This window comes from Crinia signifera, chromosome 1, assembly GCF_055691185.1.
Source record: "Crinia signifera chromosome 1, ASM5569118v1, whole genome shotgun sequence".
Taxonomy (NCBI): domain Eukaryota; kingdom Metazoa; phylum Chordata; class Amphibia; order Anura; family Myobatrachidae; genus Crinia; species Crinia signifera.
This window is the reverse complement of record NC_139217.1, coordinates 384,348,164-384,372,690: the sequence shown is the minus strand read 5'-3', so window position 1 is coordinate 384,372,690 and position 24,527 is coordinate 384,348,164. Positions and strand designations below refer to the sequence as shown.

Genomic DNA, 24,527 nt, shown 5'->3' with positions numbered 1-24,527 from the left:
CCAAATCCGGCCCGCCAGACCTCGTCATGTGGCCCGCTCGAGGAGATAGCACGCAGGGGCAGTGTGTCTAAAACAGGAGTGCTGCGGGACGCGTCCACGTCCGCGGCTGCCTTACCTGTTCCTCCACTGTCTAGGCCATGTTCCTGTAGGCACATATGTATACGGCTACAGAAACATGGCCGCCGGCCTCCACGGCTACGTGGAGGAGGGCCCGGCCGCCTGTTCCCTCTGATGCCCGGCAGTGACAGACACTGGGTGGGGACGTCATGACGATGACGCCGCCCGCCCATGCGTCTGTAGAGAAGTAGGAGCAGGCAGGGAAGCTGGACCGGGAGTCGGGGACAGTGTGGCCGCAGCAAGCAGTGAAGAAAAGCTGGAAGACGCAGCAGCTGCAGGACAGATGGAGAAACAGTAAGTGAGGATGAGGATCACACTCACAATAAAAAAAAAAATATATATGCTGTTTCCTGAGGTGTCCCCGTGTATAATAATAATAATGCCATGACACCATAGGCTGCTCCTCCTGTATAATCATTTATGTGTCATGGCATTACTTTTATTATATTATACAGGGGGAGCAGTCTGTGGTGTCATGGCATTATTATTATTATACAGGGGGAGCAGCCTGTGGTGTCATGGCATTCATTTTATATTATACAGGGGGAGCAGCCTGTGGTGTCATGGCATTATAATTATACAGGGGGACCTACAGATACAACCGGCCCTTTGAGGGTGACCAAACTGCTGATGCAGCCCCCGATGAATTTGAGTTTGATACCCCTGACCTAGTCCCTGCATTTTCTGGTGTGAGAGGGAGAGAACAGCCCCCCCCCCCCCCCCCTTTAAACAACCAGCTATATATTCGGAACGAGCCAACTGACCCATTTACACGTGGGCTCAAATGATTTTGGTCCCGTGAAACCGGGACGTTTGGTTTCAGATAAATCTGTCCTCAAACAACATGAACAGCCATGAAATTATATTTCAGAAATAAAAAAAAAATGGTTTACCCGCAATATCTCTAGAAACAATGAACCCATATGGACCAGCAATTTAGATTAGACTGAGATTAGGGCCTATTTGGAGAGTGGGCCTGGAGCTGTACGCTAACATCTCAGCGTATGGAAATTTTTTGAGAAAGCACCTCCAATGTGAAATCATCAACAGGATACCATTTGATCATGATGGGCACCCATATGTTTATCCAGTGTTACCAATGGGCAAGCTTGTTTTGACATAGGCAGCTGGCAAAACATTGTTTATTGTCTATTGTTTTGACCATTGTGGCTAAAGGAATGGTTTATGTGGCATAATCTAACTACATTAACACTCAGTAAAAAGAAACATTGTTGCACAGAAAATACTGTTACTGCATTAGTTACATATGAGAGCCACAAGAGGAGACTATACCCTTTAGGCATAGAGAGTAGTAAGGGGTTATCACCAAGCTTCAAAAGGCGATAACATGGAGAGTGAACAGCCAATCAGATCCTAATTGTCATGTTACTTTTCATGTTTGCAAAATATCAGTTCGAAGCTGCTTGGCTGATTGTTTATCACTCTCCACGTTATCATTTTTTGAAGAATATGAATATAATATTTCTGAATGGAAAAATACCCCTACACTGGTGCAGCCTAGCTCTAGGCATGCACTGGAAATACCCTATAACTGGGGTGTGCATTTTTCAAGACACACACACACACATATATGTGTGTGTGTGTGTGTGTGTGTGTGTGTGTGTGTGTGTGTGTGTGTGTGTGTGTACAAACACACACACACACACACACACACACACATACACACATTTGTTGTACACCACAGGATAATACATGTTTGTAGAATATTTTATTATACACTGCTTATATAAGTGCCCCACTGTAGAATAATTTATTTTCTAATCTTTTGTGCAGTGCTTCTAATCTAGGGTGCACCTCCCACTAAACCGTAATTTGTAATAAACAGATTATAGAGTAGTATTGGAGCAGTAATCTATTTTGAACAACTAACTGTACTTGTGCGGGTAAAAAACTTTTATTAATATTATTATAGTATATGAAGAGCATTAACAATGAATAGAAGGGTTGTTCATAAACTTTCAATACGTTAAATTTGACAGGGCCATATCCACTCTTTGCACCATGCACATTTTCAGCTAGGTGCCTTTACAGGGCAGTTTTAAGCATTGGGAAGTGGACATGCCTCTGCGCTAAGTAGACAAGCAGCACACCTGAGCACATACGTAAGCTTGTCAAGTCTATACTATTGTATTTGCCATCAGATATGACCCTAATTGATCCAATTGATGGGTTTCTAAAAGATAATATACTCAATATGGCTATAGGCAATCTGTACAGTGTAGCAGGTGTTGTCTTGATCAACTCAACCGGAAAAATGGTGGCATACGATTTTAAAAAGAAAAAAAAACATTTAAGGTTTGTCTCTTACTGTATACGAATCAGACTTTGTTATCTTTAACATAGAAAAAAGTACATGCACACTAGACATGTAGATCCCAAACTGTGTCCCGTGGCACCCTGGGATGCCTTGGGGGACTTGCAGGGGTGCCCTGGTTTGGTAGTCCATGACCAATTCAAATTATTTACGATCATATTGGTGAGCAGAAGTGCTTGTGGTTAGTATATGATTGGTGAGCAATTTAAAAGAAAAATAAAAGGTGTGCATAACTACCCTTTTGGGTGGTAAAACAAATTAGTCCCCCATCTCTTCATAGCTTTTATGTTTCTCATACAACACATATTGTATTATGAATATAACTATACTGTAGATGTTTGTCAGGGAATCATGATATCCATTGTTAGATTTTAATCTCACTACAAATTAACACAATACTAATCACTAAATCAGAGCACATCCCAGCTAACCTTTTTTACTATTGTATTATGGAACACAAGTACTTTTTCCTTACGTTTAATAGAATGTACCTGGAATTTTGGCAGACCATCTAACCCTGGAAAATCTTCTATATCGCCAGTTGCAATATTAAAGCATGCCCCGTGCCATGGGCAACGCACACGACCTCGAGATAGCACCCCTGTTTGGTTAGAAAAAAAAAATAAGTTCCTTTGAGTGACCTCAATCTTAAGGAGATCACAGGTGTCTGTACAGAACAGTATTTAGAAGAATAGTATGTGGAAATGAAAGATGAGAATTAAGGAAATCGCACTACCCCCACTGTAGAAAAGGGAATGTTCATCCCAGGCAATGGTGCCTTTGATACTATTACGGTAATTGGGTGAGCCCATGCAGGCAATTTCACAACCTTGGTGATGTCCCTGAGACTTGGCTTATAAGAAGTAAAGGTTTTGGTAACCTTTATCCTGAAGACGGTAATAAAGGTTACCAAAATGTTGAATGCACACTAGACTACAGTTGAATTTGTGTTATGACAAGAGTGCCACACATGGTGAAGATATATATATATATATATATATATATATATATATACACATATATATACTACAGTGGTGCAAGTAGAATTGTTTTCTTGCTGGTACTGATAGCCTCCACCAAAAATGGGTGTGGCCATGTGTCGTGAGGGGGCGTGGTCACACAAAGCTAGAGGAGTGACTAAATGACAATCGTAGCATGGCATCAGGAGACAGGGAATGAGAAACAGGGAATGACTGGAGGTGGGTTGGCTCTTGCTTGGGGGAGAGACGGGCAGCTTGTGCTTATAATTGTGGAGCCTGCTCTTCATGCTGTCAGTGCCGCTAATGCCTGTCAGTGTGACAGGCTAAATCAGCAGTAGCCGGTAGCTGAATACAGCACCAATCATATCGCTGGGTGGGCGGGCTGCGGATGCATTATATTTAGACTTAAAATAAAAATAGAATTGACAGTGGGTCAGGGGTAAGTGATACCTGCAACATATTTCTTGCAGGTACTCCGTACAACGCCGTACGTTCTTACTATATATATATATATATATATATATATATATATATATATATATATATATATATATATATATAGTGAAAATCCACATTAAAGCACCAATGCTTACGTCTAAGTGTCATGTATCATTATTCATAATAACATAGCCTCTCCCTTTACTACTGCTCCAAGTGACAATAGTTTATTGCAATGTGTGAAAAAAGAGAAAAAACTGGGAAAAAGCAAGCTCAACAGCCGTGACCCCCAGATTGAATACCCCCCTTAACATAAGAATTACAGAGGAGGAAGTATGGGGAATTTGAGACTAGTAACAACTAACAAGTAATACTAATAATCTACAGTAAGGCATCTGATGTACAGAAAAACAGTAAAGGGAAATGATAACTGTTTCTTAAGCACAATGTACAATATGTGAATTTATTATTTTTTCAAATCAAAGTGTCACAACAATTAGATGAAAAGGTTAGTATAGATTAGTATGATGAGTCATAGAATCGGCACACAGTAATGGCATTAGAAAAGGTTATAAGAGGGTATTAAAGGCTATACATTCTATGTGTACCACCAACAAAAATGTGGAGACATTGAGAATACAGAGTATTACTCAAATCCAAACCTTTCACTAGTGGGGCCCCGTAGTGAGGGCATTTGTGTCCCATTGCATAGTATTCTCCATTCTGCTTAATTAGCAAAGCTTTACCACATCCCAAGTCAACCTCCCGCATCCTAGTGATAAACATAAACAAAACAATTAGCTTAGCAAAGCAAAAAGTATCTTTGCAAATAATAAATACATTTAATTCTTCAATGCTAATAGTTTGCACATTGACAAAATTAAACTTCCATTTTACTTGAATAGATTTAAAAGCCTATTTATTACCATATTTAGACAGAGCTGAATGTCAGCTATCAATACAGTTTATCAATCAAATTTAAATAAAAAAAAAAAAAAACCATTTATTTAGATAAAAACTGTTTTCATTGAATCTCTTACATTATCGCCATCCAGAGATGGTGCTTACAGAAAGATTGTGGCAGTAATTCCACAGCCAGACCCTTGTCTAAATATCCAAATACTTAGTCTGTCAGGGTCTAGCCTTTAATAAACAGGAAGCAATCTTATCGAGTGCTTATTGTTAGAGGTAGGTTTTTTCTCCATTTCATATATAGACCTCTTAGCCACATATTCAAGTTTAGCAGCAGTTAGAATAACAATAATACAACTACTATTAAGTAAAGAAAAAAGACTAGTCATAGTGTATGAAATGATGTGGAAATTACTGGCTAATCTGGCAGAGGGCACTAATTGGTAAGAGTAACACTGTAAAAGCAAATGGCTCAGAGAATTTATATATGATTAATACATACTGTCCATTTTCCAGATCCTTTACGTGGCATACAGAGGCTTCCACCATATCTTTGGGGTTTGTGTATGGATTAAGGACAATGGGTCTTTCCTCATGGTGATAGTGTCTAGTTGTTCCATTTGTTTTATATGCAAGAGGACTGGCTTTCCCATTGGGAGACATTTCTTCTTTTTCCCTTTCTTTTTCAGGTAGAACAACTTCAACTTTTACTTCAACTGCAAAAGAAAACAGCATTTGTACATTCTCTAAATTGCTCCATTGCAATGAAATACTGATAATGCAGTAAATAATTCACCCATCAATACTGTACAGTGCTGCAAAACAAGCCTCCTTGTTGCCAGTCAATGTAAGTAAGTAAGTAAGTAAGTTTTATTTATATAGCGCACTTTCTCCAACAGGACTCAAGGCGCTTTACAGACATTAAAAATAACAGTGCACGGGGGCGTGGCCTAGCAGCTAAACGGAGCAAACGTGTTCCACAGGAGCTCCTGATATTTAGCCAGCTAAATACCTTTTTTTACCCACAGCCACATCTCCTATCTTTGCCCCAACCCTTCCCTACCTCCATCCTTAGCACCCGACCCGCCTCTGACAGCGTCGCGGAGCCGGGGAGTCCTTCTCAGGACTCCTGCAGGTTGCGGCCTACTTGGGGGGTGAAGCCGCGGCCTCGAGTTTGCAGCCGGATCAGAGGGAAGCAGACGAAGCCGGCGGGAAGAGAGGAAGACGACCCCCGGGAGCAGCGGAGACCAAGAGGGAAGACCCCCGGCCGGAGAGGACCCTCAGACTGCTGCACCGGGGAACAGCATCGCTCCGTGACAGCGCGACGCTCCGACGCCTCCACAGAAGAGACGCGGCAGTGAAGACACCTCTGACGCGTGAGTACGGGAGAAGACGGAGCTCCCGACACGCGCAGAGGGGGGACACGGGGAGAGGGGGAAGCGGCAGCGGCACCTAAGCGCCAGAGGGTAGGGCGCTATATAGCACCGAATCCTGGGCTGGTACATTAACCCCTGCCCGCCCGGAACCACCGCCATCTTAGGTGAGCAGCCTGCACTGCTCACCTGCTGGGAAGTCCAGCCTGCAGCCGCTAACCCCCACCTGACCTTCCCTAAACTAAGACCCCTCACCTGCCAACCTCTGAACTGAACAGGCCATTTAATATAAAGGGACACAAAAGAGGAGGGAGAGAAGGGGAAAGAGGGAAGAAGGGATCCATCAACCCCCACTCCCTGGACTGCACCCTTAACCTCCAGCATTGACACTGCCTCCTCATTAGGGCAGAAGGGAAGAAGGCTGCACAACCAGACGCCACACCAGAGGCTGAACCCTTGCCCTGCTGTGCACTCCGGAGCTGGAGGACACCTTCTGGCTGACCCCCCCACCCCTAACTAATACAGCACCTCCAGCACCCCTTCCCACTACAGAGACTCCCTGAAGTGACCCCCTGGCAGCAAGGAAGTGCCCAGCTACATACCCTTTGTCAGCAGGGATGGGCGCAAGCATATGACTCTCTCTAATCAACCACCCCACGTATCCTGATGAGCTGCAATGGAACACCATATGCTTAATAACTGATGTATTGATGCATGTCTGATCAAACCTGCCTCCCCCCATCGCACTAACATCGGATTGGTTTCAGCTTTCTATACAGTATCTATACAGCCGATATGCCTCCCAAAAAGAGTAAAGCCCCCAAACCAGTGTCTCAGGTACCCTTTTTCAAACCGAACCCCAGGAGCTCAAGTGGCGGGTTGGAGACCAACATCACACCCTCCCGGAACTCCGAGCCTATACCCTCCCCCAGGGACCATTCTACTTCCCAGGTTATCACGCCGGGACCCCCGACAAGCTCAGAGATTTCTGATGATGCAGCCCTAACGGTGGGCACCCTGAAGATACTACTCACCCAAATGAAAGATGAGGTTACATCAGAAATCCGCACCTCACTGCAGTCATGCCAGCGCTCTATTGACGACCTAGGGGAGCGTACTGACGCACTTGAGACCAAGATGGGGGAGATGGTAGGCTCTCATAATGATCTGATAGACTCTCATGCCTCCTTGGAGGAAGAAGTAGCCGCGCTGAGGGAAAAACTGGTGGACATGGAAGACAGATCACGGAGGAACAACATTAAGATACGAGGAATTCCTGAGAACATTGCCAATAGCAGTCTACACGACTTCGCAGTCGACCTCTTCAAGAAACTGCTCCCATCGGCTTCCTCAGCAGATCTTCTTCTGGATAGGATACACAGACTACCCAAGGCCAGATCGGCCCCTGAGGGCGCCCCGAGAGATGTGCTGATGAGAGTACATTTCTTCCACATTAAGGAGGCACTCCTTAAGGCCGCAAGGCCCACAGAGGAGTCAGCTTCAGTCCTGGGCTCCTTGCAACTCTATGGAGATTTCTCCAGAGCAACTCTACTTAAAAGACGTTCACTACAGCCCGTCACATCGGTCCTCAGGAAGGCGAATATCCAGTACCGCTGGGCCTTCCCCACCCGCCTCCTCATACAGAGAGAAGGCTCTACAATTTCTGTATCCTCGGCTGAGGAAGGTTTGAAGCTTATGTATGCCTGGAAGTTATGCGACACCCCTGCAGGGGCCTCCCTAGAGCCTCCGACCCGGCGACTTCAGCAGGACTGGTCGCTGGCGGAGTAGTAAATATTTGACCAGCCTCCCATATTAAGTACCTCTAGAAGTGTCATTCTGCAAGTCATAGACTATGTGAAATATGTATCCTTATCTCGCTGAGTTACTACCAGAAAGACATAGATAAGGATAAGTTGACTGGATTATCCAGACCAAATGATAGGCATTATGGCCCCATAGGTACTTGGCGGTGCAGCCCGGACTGTCCCGAGCTCCCCGACAGACTTACATACTATACAAATTATAGAGTGTTATTGATATTTAATAGAGATACCGTTAAGTTATATTAAGGTTAGAGTATAGAACTAGATGACAGTAACATTAGCTATTTTGAGTCAGCCCTGTATGCACAGGAGTGCCCAGTTGCTACTCAGACATGCATGCCTCGCAAATTCAAACTCTAATTCAATGTTATTGTTCCAAACTAAGACATGTTGTGATGTACTTTGAGTTAAGATGTTTTGTTCCTCAGGTTTATTGTGGGGTGAATGACCACTACCCCCACACGAGTTGGTTGAGATGTCCTCTGTCAGGACTCTCACTACGGCTCCATACGGAGTCGCTAATTCTATTCTTCTCTTTCTCTTTTCAATCTCTTCACCCCTCCTTTTCCCCCATGTGTCTTGTCCCCACCCCTGTATGTCTCATGCGGTCTCACCTTGGGCAACTAGGCGCTACCTTGTAACGTTTCATATGCTCCCTACCAGGAAACTTGATTATGGTTAACATTGTCACATTAAACGCCAAGGGTTTGAACTCCCCCCAGAAGAGGAAGTTGGCTTTGGCCTATTTTCATAAACTAAAGGCACATATCGTGGCAGTCCAAGAGACACATTTCATTAAAACAGCCCCGCCAAAATTCTCCAATAACAGATACCCACACTGCTACACCGCAAACGGCCCACAAAAAAAAAGCTGGCGTAGCTATCTTGATATCTGCTTCCTGCTCTTGTACAATCAACTCACAGTACGCTGACCCGGACGGCAGATTTTTAATTCTAGTAGGCCAGATAGATGGGATTGAGACTACACTCGTCACTTGCTATGCCCCGAACACTAGGCAAATTGCATTTAGCAGGAAACTCCTTTCCACTGTGCAGAAACACACTAAAGGGGCCCTCTTGATACTAGGAGACTTTAATATGGTATTGGACTCAGTTATGGATAGATCCCGCCTCGTAAGCCGTAGAGACCAAAAATCCCCTGACCACTCCAAAAGGTTTAAACAACTTATTAATGAATACGATCTCCAGGATGCCTGGCGCGCTAGGCATCCTGGACAACGAGATTATACCTTTTTTTCTCACCCGCACCGGTCGTACTCGAGGATAGATCTCGCCCTCACGGATAAATGGACTCTGGCTTCTATTCGTAAAGCCGAGATATTGCCCATCACGTGGTCAGATCATTCCCCGGTTTCACTGGTGTGGGATTCGAGCTCTTACAGGTCCCCACCGGGTCCATGGCGGTTGGGAGGGTCGGCTCTGACAAATACGGACTCAAGAAAGTCCATTCAGGACTCTCTCTCCCTCTATATCACTACAAATAAATCAGAGGACACAGGAACATTCAATCATTGGTGCGCGTTGAAGGCAGTAGTGAGAGGCTCCGCTATACAGACAGCAGCCAGGGTGAAGAGGGCAGAGGCCAGGGAACTGAGAGTGGCGGAGGAGGAGCTCTCTAGACTAGAAGCAGCCCATAAGGCTGACCCTTCGGACAGGGCTACACACTCAGCACTACTACAGGTTAGAGATAAAATCAATGCCGCTTCTCTTCGAGAAGTACAAAAAAACATAGCTAGACTAAACCAGCACTCTTACCTCTATGGTAATAAGGCCGGAAGGCTTTTAGCCAGAAAACTGAGGGGTAGAAGAGCCAAAGCAAGAGTAGACCTTTTAATTAACTCTAAAGGCACCAGAGTTGTGGATCCCTTCCAAGTCGCGGACACATTTGCGGAATATTATACTAAACTTTATAATCTTAAAACAGATCTGCACACCCCTCAGCCCTCAGAAGCCGAAATAAACACTTTCTTAGACAGCATTAGGCTACCAATGTTAGAACCCGGGGTCTGTCAAACCCTTGATGCTCCCTGGTCCCTGTTAGAAGTGGAAACAGCTATAGATGGCCTACCCCGGGATAAAGCACCTGGTCCTGATGGATATCCCTCAAATTTCTACAAATGTTTTAAAGCGGAGCTCGGGCCAGTTCTGACTAGAGTATTTAACGAGGCCTCACGGGCGAAAGGGTTCCCAAAGGAAATGCTCGAAGCCCGAATAGTAACCATTCCGAAACCCGGCAAAACACCCACATCGGTCCAGAACTATAGGCCCATAGCTCTGCTAAATACAGATTTGAAATTGTATGCTAAATTGATAGCCAATAGACTAGCCCCCTTACTCCCATCGCTAGTGAGAGGGGACCAGGTGGGCTTCGTACCGGGAAGACAGGCCCCGGATAACACCCGTAGGGTATTCAACGTTGTAGATATGTGTGACCGCACTAAATCCCCACTACTACTGCTCTCACTAGACGCGGAGAAAGCGTTTGACAGACTCCACTGGGGGTATTTAAGAGAAGTATTGATACGCTTTGGTCTTAAAGGCTGGTTCTTAGACTCCATATTCGCGCTATATACATGTCCGTCCGCGAGAGTATTCGTGAATGGATGTCTATCCTCAAGCTTCCCGATAACTAACGGTACAAGGCAGGGGTGCCCCCTTTCTCCGCTTATATTTGTGTTAGCAATGGAGCCCCTAGCTGAGAAGATCAGATCCGATGACCGAATAATTGGCCCGACCATAGGAAATATCCCACATAAAATTTGTCTATTTGCAGACGATGTTTTATTATGCCTACTAGAGCCGGAAAGATCCCTGAAAGCACTGCACGAGGCTTTGGAGGCTTACTCCTCAGTTTCGTATTATAAGCTTAATACGTCAAAAACCGAAGCTCTCCCATTGAATATCCCCAGTGAGGAGGTGATTCGCTTGAAAGATAGATACCGATACGCGTGGCAAGGGAGAGCAATTAAATACTTAGGAGTACATGTCGCTAGAGACGCGCACCTGATTGAATGCAACTTTCTCCCGCTCCTACATTCATTCCAAAAACTAATAACTGAGTGGTATGTCCATGAAATCTCATGGATGGGTAGAATTGCAGCCTCAAAAATGGTCCTTCTCCCTAAACTTATCTACCTTTTCCGAGCAATCCCCAGGAAACTCCCCAAGTCCCTGACTTGTAAAATCAACTCCCTTTTCACTAAATATATCTGGAAAGGCTCAAAACCCCGATTAGCTAGGAAGATTATGGTACTCCCAAAAGCTCTGGGGGGAGTAGGGTACCCTGATATTGAAAAATACCACATGGCCTGCATACTTAGCCAAGCTAGGGACTGGCTAAATATTAGCAACCCGAAACCTTGGGTCACACAGGAGCGGGCAATGTCTACAACCATCCCACTCGCAGATCTCCTTTGGGTGCCCCTTCGGGATATCCCGGGAAGATCAGAACTTAGCATAGCCACAAGGGCGACACTGGAGGTATGGCACGGGGTACTCGGGGGGGTGAGAGGACTGGGCCTGCCTGGGGCAGAAATCTCGCTTGTAGCAGTTTCTAAATTTATTCCCAATCTGAATTTAGACTCATGGATTGGAGCAGGGATCTCCAGCCTGGGACATCTGTGCGAGGCAGGAACCCTCTCACAATTCTCTGATCTACAGGGGAAATACGGACTACCTAAAAAGGATTTTTACAAATACTTACAAATACGCCACTGGCTATCTGCTACTAGAACAGACCAGACCCCAGTTGTGCCTGCCCCGGCCCTCCTCACCTCCAGAATATATAATCAGACACACAAGGGAGGCATTTCCAAGTGGTATGACTATTTAATCTCGGAAACTAAGCAGGGGAAATTGCCAGCCCAGCTTAAATGGGAAGTAGACCTAAAGGTATCCTTCAGCGAGGAAGTGTGGGACTCTATTCTTTATTCTGGCTTCAAAATGTCCAAAAACTTACATCATGCGGAAATGTTTTTTAAACTCTGTCATAGGACGTATTTTACCCCCAAGAGACTACATGCTATTTGGCCGAATGTCTCACACATGTGCTGGAGGGAATGCGGAGGAGTAGGTTCTATATTACACATATTTTGGCAATGCCCACTCCTAACCCCATTCTGGGCCGAAATAGCTACCCTTATTAGTGATGTACTCAGAGCTCAGCACCAGTTAGACCCAGTAGTGGCACTACTACATCACTCCGACACAATTAAAGGGGGGGACCTATACATTATGAGACATATACTAATTGCCGCCAAGGCGGCAATCGGACAATTATGGAAATCGGCGGAAATCCCCTCGGTGCGACAAATTATTAATAAAGTACATAGCCACTTCCTCTTCGAGACGACTAACGCCCGATACTCCTCTTCGGCCTCCTCAATCCATCTGAGGTGGTTTAAATGGAGTGAATACCAGGAGTCCCGGGCCCTCCCCCCATTCGGCGGGGAGACACAGGAGCTGACAGCCCTCAACTCCCCCCCCCTGTCGCAAGAGTACTGACTCTGACAAATTCAGATAGACCTGTGACCTAAACAGGAGGGCCGCTTGCCCAAGCACCGCTACCCACTCCCCCCCCCCCCTGTCCTCCTCTTGTGTCTATCTCCCCTCTTTTCCTTTCTTTCTACAATATACTAACTTGGCCGGCCGACTGGGGCGGCCCCCCACCTTTCCTCTTCTCTCTCCCCTTCTCCCATACTTTCAATCTCGATCCCCTTACTGTCCAAATATAGGTCAATGTTTATTATTGTGATTGTGGATTGTAATATTTAGACATATAACTTTACTCTTTGCATTGCTTAAATATGATGCATAAGTTTTTATGTACGCACACATTTGTATTCCACATTTTGTGATCAAATACCGTGACCTAATAAAAATCTATTATTTAAAAAAAAAAAATAACAGTGCACATACTGCAATACAAAGGGTTATCAGTACAAGGAACAGGCAACAATGGCAGTACAGATATACATCACATGTACAGATATGCACAAAACGCATTCTAATAAGGGACACGGACATGGAGAACATAATTACCAAGCTGTGCAGCACCCATTCAGCGACGCTACATGGTGATTGCACAGCCAGCTAGGTAGCCAGAAACAGTACAGATATATACTAGATGTACTCTAATGAGGGACACGGACATGGGGAACATATAATTACCGAGCTGTGCAGCACCCAGGCAGCCATTCAGCGGCGCCACATGGTGATTGCACAGCCAGCTAGCTAGCCAGTAACAGTACAGATATATATACTAGATGTACTCTAATGAGGGACACAGACATGGGGAACATATAATTACTGAGCTGTGCAGCACCCAGGCAGCCAATCAGCGGCGCCACATGGTGATTGCACCAGCTAGTACTGTACATATAGAACACAAAAGAACAGTACAGGGTACACAGAACTAGACATAACACAATTAAAGCACAATTCTTAGTACACAATACAGCTGAGATATAGGAAGTGAATGAGAACAGATGCAGGTATAGATTGTAGAAGAGTAAGAGCGCTGTAGTTGAAATACAAGAAGAGTGCACTGAGAACAGGAGGGAGGAGGGCCCTGCTCTAAGGAGCTTACAATCTAGAGGGTGGGGGAGACAGACAGGTGACATGAGGTGCAGGTAAGGAAACCTGAGGCAAGAAGTGAGCATGGCAGGGATGGTCAGGACACGAGGCAGCAGGTAAAAAGAATGGACAATGTAGTCCTCTCTCCTCCTATCCTCCTCCTACCCCTGCACCCTTGACCCCTAACAGCTTTGCACCGTGGGCCATGCCACAACACACTCTGCTAGGGGCAGAAAGCATGCAGAGTGAATAGGGAATGCACAGAATTGATGAACCATGGCTCTGGTACAGAGATTGGTTCAGTAAGGAGTTCATTGTCCTGGCTGTGCAGACTGTAGGTGATGCTGGGTCAGGTCTACCTGATTGGCTAAAGTAGCACTCTCCCTTAGTATGGCAATGTACTGCTTCATATGGTGAATATATTTACATCATACCTCCCAATGGCAATAGGGAAGTACAAAAAAGAGCCAGCTTTCTCCAGGGTAGGAAATGGGTATTGGGAGTGTTTTAACCCCTTCCCGACATATGACGTACATTTACGTCATATGTCGGTTGAGGGGGAATCAAGCCAGCTCACGGAGTGAGCTGGCTTGAAAGAGAGCAGGTAATGGCTGTATATTACAGCCAGGTCCCTGCTCTCACGGCCACGAGCGGCGAGTTCGCCGATCGTGGCCGTTTAACCCTTTAAGCACCGCGGGCAAAGCGACCGCAGTGCTTAAATAGCTGATCGGAGGGGGGGCGCCCCCCTCCGGCGCCGATCGGGGCCCCCCGCAGCGAGATCGGAGGGTGCCGATCGGTTGCCATGGTAGCCAGGGGTCTAATGTAGACCCCTGTGCTGGCCGTGTATGCATACCTATTACATCCTGCCTCAGGCAGGATGTAATAGGAAGTGCATAAAATCACTACGTTCAGCTCTATGGCTGAACCTAGTACAGGCGATCGCGCCCCCTAGTGGGCAAGTACACTAGGGGGCCTTGTAGTAAAAGTAAAAAAAAAAAAAAAAAAAAAGTTTAAAAATTTAAAAAAAATAAAAAAATATTAAAAGTTCAAATCACCCCCCTTTCCCCATTTCACAAATAAAAATAAATAAAAAATAAAAAAAATAAACATATTTGGTATCGCCGCGTTCCTAAAAGTCCGATCTATTAAAATATAACATTAGTTATCCCGCACGGTTAAAGGCGTAAACGGAAAATAATTCCAAACGCCAAAACTACGTTTTTTGGTCGCATCGCGTACCCAAAAAAAAATAACTAAAAGAGATCAGAAAGTCGCCCATATCCCATAATTAAATTAATTAAAAAGTACACTTCAGCCCGCAAAAAATGAGCCCTCACCCAGGTCCGTAGGTGGAAAAATAAAAAAGTTATAAGCCGCAGAACATGGCGACGCAACGCAAATTAGAAAAACCGTAAAAGTTGCGATTTTTTTTTTTAGTGGTAAAACATAACGAAAACTATATAAGTTTGGTATCACCAGAATCGTAACGACCCATAGAATAAAGATAACCCATCATTTTAAACGAACTATGAACTCCAAAAAAAACGTAACCAGCGCAAAATTGTGGAATGGCGTTTTTTTTTTTTTTTACCCCACATTGAATTATTTCCTGATTCCCCAGAATATTATACGGTATAGTAAATGGTACCATTACAAAGTACAACTTGTCCCGCAAAAAAAAAGCCCTCATGTGTCTATATAGCCGGAAAATGAAAAATGTTACGCTTATTTGAACGCAAGGAGGAAAAAAAAAAAAAAAAATTAGCATAAAAGGCAATGTCGGGAAGGGGTTAAAAGGGCCTGATATCCCCAGAAATGGGACCATGACACCTATTGTGTCATAAATAAGATTTAGTAAACTGAAATGATTAGAGGTCTGTCACTATAAACATACCAATTTCTCCATGACTGTATGTTATTTAGCTCAGCAGCTCACCTTTTGATGAAATGAAAGCCATATTATCCTACTGCCCTGAAATGTGAGACAACCCGGGATGGCACGTTATTCAATCCCGGGATTGAAAAATGCCCCGGGATTGGCTTCCCTAACTCAGACAGCCAGGAACTGTGCATACAAAACAATTTAAAAAAAGTTTTAATGCGACCGCGGATGCAACTGGGGGTTTCTGACCAGCACATGCATACTATCTATACAAGCACCAATAGGAGCAGCCAAATAGGGAGAGTGCATATCGGACCACAGGTACTTTAACACTCTCCCTCTTCAGCAAAGTGGCGGTTCATACATACTGCCATTACAGGAACCCGCTCCGCTGCAGTAAATGGGCGAAGCGGGTCCTGTCACATACAGGGGTACATGCAAGTCTCTGTAGAATACTATTATAATACTAGACTACTAATTAGCTTTTCTTTGTGCTCCTAGTGCTGTGATCTTTGTTTTATGTACTGCTGAGATTACGATTAGGTCATTTCATTGACCCTTATTATCTTTTATTTACTTATATAAGCGCCAAAATCGATTTATACATTGACAATGGGGGGGAGGCTTTCAAAAATTTTCTATGGGGCCCACAAGCTTCTAGTTATACCCCTGAGACTTTGGTGTATAATGCAAGATGCTGTATAGACAAAAGCTCTTCTGCTGTTACCAGGACCTGCATTATGGTGCCTGTCTGTGTATACTGACTGATCCATGCATCTGATAAGAGAGATGATGGGGCTCCTGGTATATGAAGACGGTCTTTTACATTAAGAAGATGAATAACAGATGTCGTAGACACACGATGATGATCAGATGAGTGTTATGGGGCTACACACTGCTGAGCGATCTGAGCAATGTAGATGGCACAACAAGATTGCTCAGCACACAGGACTGCACAGCGACATGTCGCGCTGTGTGCTGAGCGATCTGTAAGGGCCAGAGTAGGGCCGCACTTCGCTATGCCCCTACACACGATCTGGAGTGATGTAGAGGCATTTTCTAAGAGATCTAGTGAGATTGCTTATAAAATGCCCTAAAATTGCTGTGTGTAGGCTCTATTACTCCTGCTTTGTTAGATTTATAATACAGTATAAATTGATTTGTATTCAATCTATTGGTCACTGTTAAATTTTGATGATAGAAACGACATCCATACAGTGAACAGTGTATTGTAAAAATCTGCTAATGGAGCAGACCAAAGAGACTGTAATGAGATGCTCACTTGGGTCATCGCAGCATTCTGCAATACACACAGCATCAGACACATAACAGGAAAACAGTGACTCCCAGAGTAACCCTAAAGCTGTAAAGGTGCCCATACACAGATGTAATGCAATCTAGTTCAAAGTACATGCAGCACATGTGATGTGCAATGGGATATGCGCATCTCATCACACCCGGTAATTGTACCGTGTTTAAGCACCTTAAGAGTTATATTTTTTCTGAGAATTATACTTCTAGGGACTGTTTATGAACGATACGAACGGTTTATGAAAACGTTTGCAGACGTGCACACAGAGGGAAAACAATTTGCAATCACCCACCATCAAATGGTTTTCTCCCTGTTTGTAGCCGGCGAGTAAGTCGAAGCTTACTCAAAGCTGCGATGGCCATGGGGAGACAGAGGCCACTGCTGACGCCAGCGACCCTGCCTCCCAACAGCAGGACGCCGCCTGTGTGTTCTCTCTCCCAGAAAACACTGGCGTGCGGCGCACAGATGGTACTGGTAATTTACTACTGGGCACATGCATAATATTCTGGAAGCATTACCCTTACTGTGCGCACACAGGTGCAATTGCATACTGGCCCACTGGTATCAGAAATGGAGTAGTTAAGCAATTACTGACGGTGGCTTGAACTTAACACTGAAAAAATAAATCGAGCATGTGGGCATGTTATGGGAGTGTCGTGGGCGTGTCAGTGAAAGCTGATTGCGTAATAAAACTGAGACAATGCATATGTCATAGGCAAGTGCAAGTGACTATAGTGAGACTATCTAGATTTAGAACCACTGCATACAGGGGCATACACTCTCAGATACATGCTAGAAGCCTGAAACTGGCACTGGCATTTTATCGCATCTGCGACTACACCAACAGGCGATAGAGAGGGTGCTGCAGTGTCTATTATTTATGCCAACAGCATAGAAGTGAAAGGTACCTATTCCTGAATTTTCCACATAGTTTGGGCTCTGCCACCATTTTTACTTATTAAAGCTGTTTTCAGCTTTCTACAATTAGAATTGTCATTGCCTATGTTATAAAACTATGTGCCCAGTTATTATTATTAACCCCTTCCCGACATTTGACGTACATTTACGTCATGGTCGGGAAGCACTTCCCGACACATGGCGTAAATGTACGTCATGGATTTAAACTGTCACCGCGTCTATAGACGCGGTGACAGTTTCAACATGTCTGCTGTCCCTGACAGCAGACATGTCCGTGCATGCCCAGGGGGGGCTGCGATGCCGCCCCCCCCGTCGGCGATCGCTGTGATTGGCTGTTCAGTGTGAACAGCCAATTACAGCGTTTTCCTGTGTCACCGGCGAATAACGTTCGCCGGTGACACGGGATCAGAGGTGATTGGTGCTGTAAAGTACAGCACCAATCACCGCGGGGTGTAAGGGTGACACTGGTGTCACCCCACCTCACCCCGCCCGCCCCCAAAGGCCGTGATTGGTTCGTCGGACCGACGGACCAATCACAGCCAAGGAGGGGGATTTAAACTAACGGTGACTGCACTGCAGACGCCATTCCGGTCTGGAATAGCGTGCAGTGCGGTCACCGTACCCCCCTGCCGCCATACTGACCAGAACCTTGCTCCATACTTGCTCCATACTTACCTGATCGCTGCTTCATCACTGCTTCCTGGATCCTGTTGCTACTTGTGCCTTCCTGTGAAATTGTGCTGCTGCAGTGTACTAGCTAGATAGAGAGAGAGATAGATAGAGAGATAGAGAGAGATAGAGAGAGATAGAGAGAGATAGAGAGAGATAGAGAGAGATAGAGAGAGAGATAGTGTCAGAGAGTGCTATATTTTGTGCTGCTGCAGTGTGATATAGTTATAGATAGAGAGAGAGAGATAGAGAGAGAGAGATAGATAGAGAGGCCTAGTGACAGAGTGCTATATTTTGTGCTGCTGCAGTGTGATAGTTATAGAGAGATAGAGAGAGATAGAGAGAGAGAGATAGAGAGAGAGATAGTGTCAGAGAGTGCTATATTTTGTGCTGCTGCAGTGTGATATAGTTATAGATAGAGAGAGATAGAGAGAGAGAGATAGATAGAGAGGCCTAGTGACAGAGTGCTATATTTTGTGCTGCTGCAGTGTGATAGTTATAGAGAGATAGAGAGAGATAGAGAGAGAGAGATAGAGAGAAATAGTGACAGATTGTGCTATATATTTTTGATATAACTGACTGCTGCCCCCTCCTTTTGTGCTGATCAGTATAAATTAACTGATCAGCAACTTTTTGGGGGCGCAGGTTTTTTTTTATATATAGATATACCTGTCAGTGCTGCTGCTGCAGTGTCATAGAGTGATAGATAGTGAGAGATAGAGAGATAGAGAGAGATAGTGACAGAGAGTGATAGAGAGTGCTAAATTTTGTGTCTGCTGCCCCCGCCTTTTGTGCTGATCACTATATCTGAGGTGATCAGCAACTTTTTTGGGGGTACAGAGGTTTTTTTTTTTTTATATATATACCTGTCAGTTGCACCAAAGGTTGTGCACCTGCTGCACCTCACTGGTAATCAGTGTCGCATCACTGATCACCTTTTTTTTTTTTTGTGAGTGCTGTGGGGTCTTTTTTTAATTTTTTTTTTTACACACACTGTGATTTTGTGGGTGTCCTGTGGCCGCTGTGCGCTGATCAGTGACGTACATCACTGATCATCTTTTTCGGCACAGGGTTGATCTATATTTTTTTTTTTTGATCAAATTCCTGTTGCCTTTGAGCGCTGTTCAGTGACAGACGTTACTGACCAACATCTGTGCTCAATTTTTGGCGCAGGACCTTTTTTTTTTTTTAACCCCTTAAATTTTTTATTTTTAACCCCTTCATTTTTATTTTTTTTTATTGGTATAAAGTATTTTTTTTTTTTCTGCACCACATACACACTACACACTACATACCCCCCGGATTGAAATAAAGTTTGTACCCCCCCCTACACTATACACGTGTTGAAACATTTCACTACCAGTAACACAAAAATAAAAATGGCATCCCAAATGTCCTCCCAAATGTCCTCCCAAATGTCCTCCCAGTCATCCAGGAGAATGTATTCAGCGGAGGAGGCATATGCCATGCTTGCTTCTGACTCTGACACAGCCAGTGATGCAAGCGGGGAATTTGAAGGATTCGCCTTAAGCTCCTCTTCCTCCTCTGGTGATGAGGGACCCCCTCAAAGACGCCCCCGTAGAGCAGCTGAGACCCCCCCCCCCAACAATTGATCTCGTATGGACCCCACCACCAGACAATTTTGAGCCCCAGGTTCCTGAGTTTTTGGCCATGCCAGGAATCCAATTTGATTCCACAGGTCTCAGAGAAATTGACTTTTTCAAATTATTTTTCTCTGATGATTTTATAAATTTAATGGTGGACCAAACTAATTTATATGCCCAGCAGTTTATTGCTCAAAACCCCACGTCATCATTTGCTAGGTGGACCCCTGTAGATGCAGTAGAGATGATGACGTTTTGGGGTCTGGTGTTTCATATGGGCATAGTAAAAAAGCCAGAAATTAGGCAATATTGGAGTACAGATGTTCTGTACAGTACTCCATTTTACCGTATGGCCATGCCCCGGGCTCGATTTGAGACAATTCTTAAATTTATACATTACACCGATAATGCACAGTGCCCACCCAGAGATGATCCCACCTTTGACCGGCTATTCAAAGTCAGGCCGGTCATTGATCATTTCAGTGCCAAATTTGAAGAGGTGTACATCCCTGAAAAATTTATTTGTATCGACGAGTCCCTTATACATTTTAAAGGAAGGGTTAAATTCCGACAGTACCTTCCCAGTAAGAGGGCAAGGTATGGCATAAAAATGTATAAACTGTGTGAAAGCACCTCAGGGTACACTCACAGGTTTAGGGTTTATGAAGGGAAGGATTCAAGAATTGAACCGCCAGAATGCCCCCCCTCCCTCGTAGGTGTTAGTGGGAAAATTGTCTGGGATTTAGTGCACCCCTTCCTGGATAAAGGTTATCACCTCTATGTGGATAACTTTTACACCAGCATCCCCCTGTTTAAGGCCCTTGGTTCAAGAGGTACAGCAGCTTGCGGTACTGTGCGCAAGAACCAAAGAGGCCTCCCAAAAACGCACATTGCCCAAGTAATGAGAAGGGGTGAAAGCAGGGGAATATGCAACGAAAATATGTTGTTGGTCAAATATAAGGACAAGAGGGATGTCCTTATACTGACAACAATTCACGGAGACAGTACCACCTCCGTCCCTGTACGAGGTACCAGTACCCACACCTCAAAACCTAATTGTATCCTGGATTACAATAGGTACATGGGCGGAGTGGATCTTTCAGATCAGGTACTGAAGCCGTACAGTGCCCTGCGGAAAACAAAAATCTGGTACAAGAAGGTGGCCGTGTATATCATCCAGATGGCACTGTATAACGCTTACGTGCTATTCCGTTCTACCGGCCAGAGGGGGACATTTATGCACTTTCAAGAGGAAGTCATAAAGGGCCTAATATTTGGGAACCAGCAGGCAGAGGGCCCCAGTACTTCTAGTACTGGCCCCCGTATTGTACCAGGGCAGCATTTTCCTGATGAAATCCCCTCCACTGGAAAAAAGGGCAGGACACAAAAAAGGTGCAAAGTTTGCTATAAAAAGGGAATAAGAAAGCAAACTATTTTCCAGTGTGACACTTGCCCCGACAAACCCGGCCTATGTATAAAGGAGTGTTTTAAAATATACCACACATCTATGGAATATTAGGTTCATAATTTCACCGTGCTTCGGGGGTCTTGCTAATGCCACATAGCACCCACCATTCATTCCACCAGAATCTGAGCCGCAAAATCCAAAAATCACTCCTTCCCTTCTGAGTCCTGCCATGCACCCAACTGGTATTTTTTGGTCACATGTGAGGCATTGCCGTACTCGGGAGAAATTGGGGCACAGATTTTGGGGTGCTTTGTCTCCTTCATTCCTTGTGAAAATGAAAAATTTTGAGCCAGAACTGCATTTTTGTGTAAAAAAATGTAATTTTTCATGTTCACTGCCCACTTGTATCAAAATTGGTGAAACCCCTGGGGGTTTGAAATGTACACTATACCCCTAGATGAATTCCCTGAGGGGTGTAGTTTGCAAAATGGGGTCACTTGTGGGGGGGTTCCACTGTATTGGTGCTTTGGGGGTCTTGCTAATGCGACATAGCACCCACCATCATTCCACCAGAATTTGTGCTGCAAAATCCAAATATCACTCCTTCCCTTCTGAGTCCTGCCACTTTTTGGTCACACATGAGGCATTGCCGTACTCGGGAGAAATTGGGGCACAGATTTTGGGGTGCTTTGTCTCCTTCATTCCTTCTGAAAATGAAAAATTTTGAGCCAGAACTGCATTTTTGTGTAAAAAAATGTAATTTTTCATTTTCACTGCCCACTTGTATCAAAATTGGTGAAACCCCTGGGGGTTTGAAATGTACACTATACCCCTAGATGAATTCCCTGAGGGGTGTACTTTGCAAAATGGGGTGACTTGTGGGGGGGTACCACTGTATTGGTGCAACATAGCACCCACCATTCATTCCACCAGAATCTGTGCTGCAAAATCCAAAAATCACTCCTTCCCTTCTGAGTCCTGCCATGCACCCAACTGGTATTTTTTGGTCACATGTGAGGCATTACCGTACTCGGGAGAAATTGGGGCACAGATTTTGGGGTGCTTTGTCTCCTTCATTCCTTGTGAAAATGAAAAATTTTGAGCCAGAACTGCATTTTTGTGTAAAAAATGTAATTTTTCATGTTCACTGCCCACTTGTATCAAAATTGGTGAAACCCCTGGGGGTTTGAAATGTACACTATACCCCTAGATGAATTCCCTGAGGGGTGTAGTTTGCAAAATGGGGTCACTTGTGGGGGGGTTCCACTGTATTGGTGCTTGGGGGGTCTTGCTAATGCAACATAGCACCCACCAAAATTCCACCAGAATCTGAGCTGCAAAATCCAAAAATCACTCCTTCCCTTCTGAGTCCTGCCATGCACCCAACTGGTATTTTTTGGTCACATGTGAGGCATTGCCGTACTCGGGAGAAATTGGGGCACAGATTTTGGGGTGCTTTGTCTCCTTCATACCTTCTGAAAATGAAAAATTTTGAGCCAGAACTGCATTTTTGTGTAAAAAAATGTAATTTTTCATTTTCACTGCCCACTTGTATCAAAATTGGTGAAACCCCTGGGGGTTTGAAATGTACACTATACCCCTAGATGAATTCCCTGAGGGGTGTACTTTGCAAAATGGGGTGACTTGTGGGGGGGTTCCACTGTATTGGTGCAACATAGCACCCACCATTCATTCCACCAAAATCTGTGCTGCAAAATCCAAAAATCACTCCTTCCGTTCTGAGTCCTGCCATGCACCCAACTGGTATTTTTTGGTCACATGTGAGGCATTGCCGTACTCGGGAGAAATTGGGGCACAGATTTTGGGGTGCTTTTTCTCCTTCATACCTTCTGAAAATGAAAAATTTCGAGCCAGAACTGCATTTTTGTGTAAAAAAATGTAATTTTTCATTTTCACTGCCCACTTGTATCAAAATTGGTGAAACCCCTGGGGGTTTGAAATGTACACTATACCCCTAGATGAATTCCCTGAGGGGTGTAGTTTGCAAAATGGGGTGACTTGTGGGGGGGTTCCACTGTATTGGTGCTTGGGGGGTCTTGCTAATGCGACATAGCACCCACCAAAATTCCACCAGAATCTGAGCTGCAAAATCCAAAAATCACTCCTTCCGTTCTGAGTCCTGCCATGCACCCAACTGGTATTTTTTGGTCACATGTGAGGCATTGCCGTACTCGGGAGAAATTGGGGCACAGATTTTGGTGTGCTTTTTCTCCTTCATACCTTCTGAAAATGAAAAATTTCGAGCCAGAACTGCATTTTTGTGTAAAAAAATGTAATTTTTCATTTTCACTGCCCACTTGTATCAAAATTGGTGAAACCCCTGGGGGTTTGAAATGTACACTATACCCCTAGATGAATTCCCTGAGGGGTGTAGTTTGCAAAATGGGGTGACTTGTGGGGGGGTTCCACTGTATTGGTGCTTGGGGGGTCTTGCTAATGCGACATAGCACCCACCAAAATTCCACCAGAATATGAGCTGCAAAATCCAAAAATCACTCCTTCCGTTCTGAGTCCTGCCATGCACCCAACTGGTATTTTTTGGTCACATGTGAGGCATTGCCGTACTCGGGAGAAATTGGGGCACAGATTTTGGGGTGCTTTTTCTCCTTCATACCTTCTGGAAATGAAAAATTTCGAGCCAGAACTGCATTTTTGTGTAAAAAATGTAATTTTTCATTTTCACTGCCCACTTGTATCAAAATTGGTGAAACCCCTGGGGGTTTGAAATGTACACTATACCCCTAGATGAATTCCCTGAGGGGTGTAGTTTTCAAAATGGGGTGACTTGTGGGGGGGTTCCACTGTATTGGTGCTTGGGGGGTCTTGCTAATGCGACATAGCACCCACCAAAATTCCACCAGAATCTGAGCCGCAAAATCCAAAAATCACTCCTTCCGTTCTGAGTCCTGCCATGCACCCAACTGGTATTTTTTGGTCACATGTGAGGCATTTCCGTACTCGGGAGAAATTGGGGCACATATTTTGGGGTGCTTTTTCTCCTTCATACCTTCTGAAAATGAAAAATTTTGAGCCAGAACTGCATTTTTGTGTAAAAAAATGTAATTTTTCATTTTCACTGCCCACTTGTATCAAAATTGGTGAAACCCCTGGGGGTTTGAAATGTACACTATACCCCTAGA

The 24,527-nt window shown here is 44.6% G+C and overlaps 1 protein-coding gene across 6 annotated transcripts in view; it reads right to left on the bottom strand.

The window, feature by feature from the left end:
* Positions 1–24,527, bottom strand: part of AIFM3 (AIF family member 3) — a 103,953-nt gene that overhangs the window by 51,354 nt on the left and 28,072 nt on the right. For all 6 annotated transcript variants that reach the window (XM_083151536.1, XM_083151535.1, XM_083151539.1 and 3 more), the window contains exons 3-5: positions 5,285–5,498; positions 4,533–4,642; positions 2,944–3,053 (exon numbers count right to left, since the gene is read on the bottom strand). In XM_083151536.1, coding sequence (XP_083007662.1) covers positions 2,944–3,053; positions 4,533–4,642; positions 5,285–5,498 — 434 coding nt within the window. The remainder of the gene's footprint in view (positions 1–2,943; positions 3,054–4,532; positions 4,643–5,284; positions 5,499–24,527) is intronic.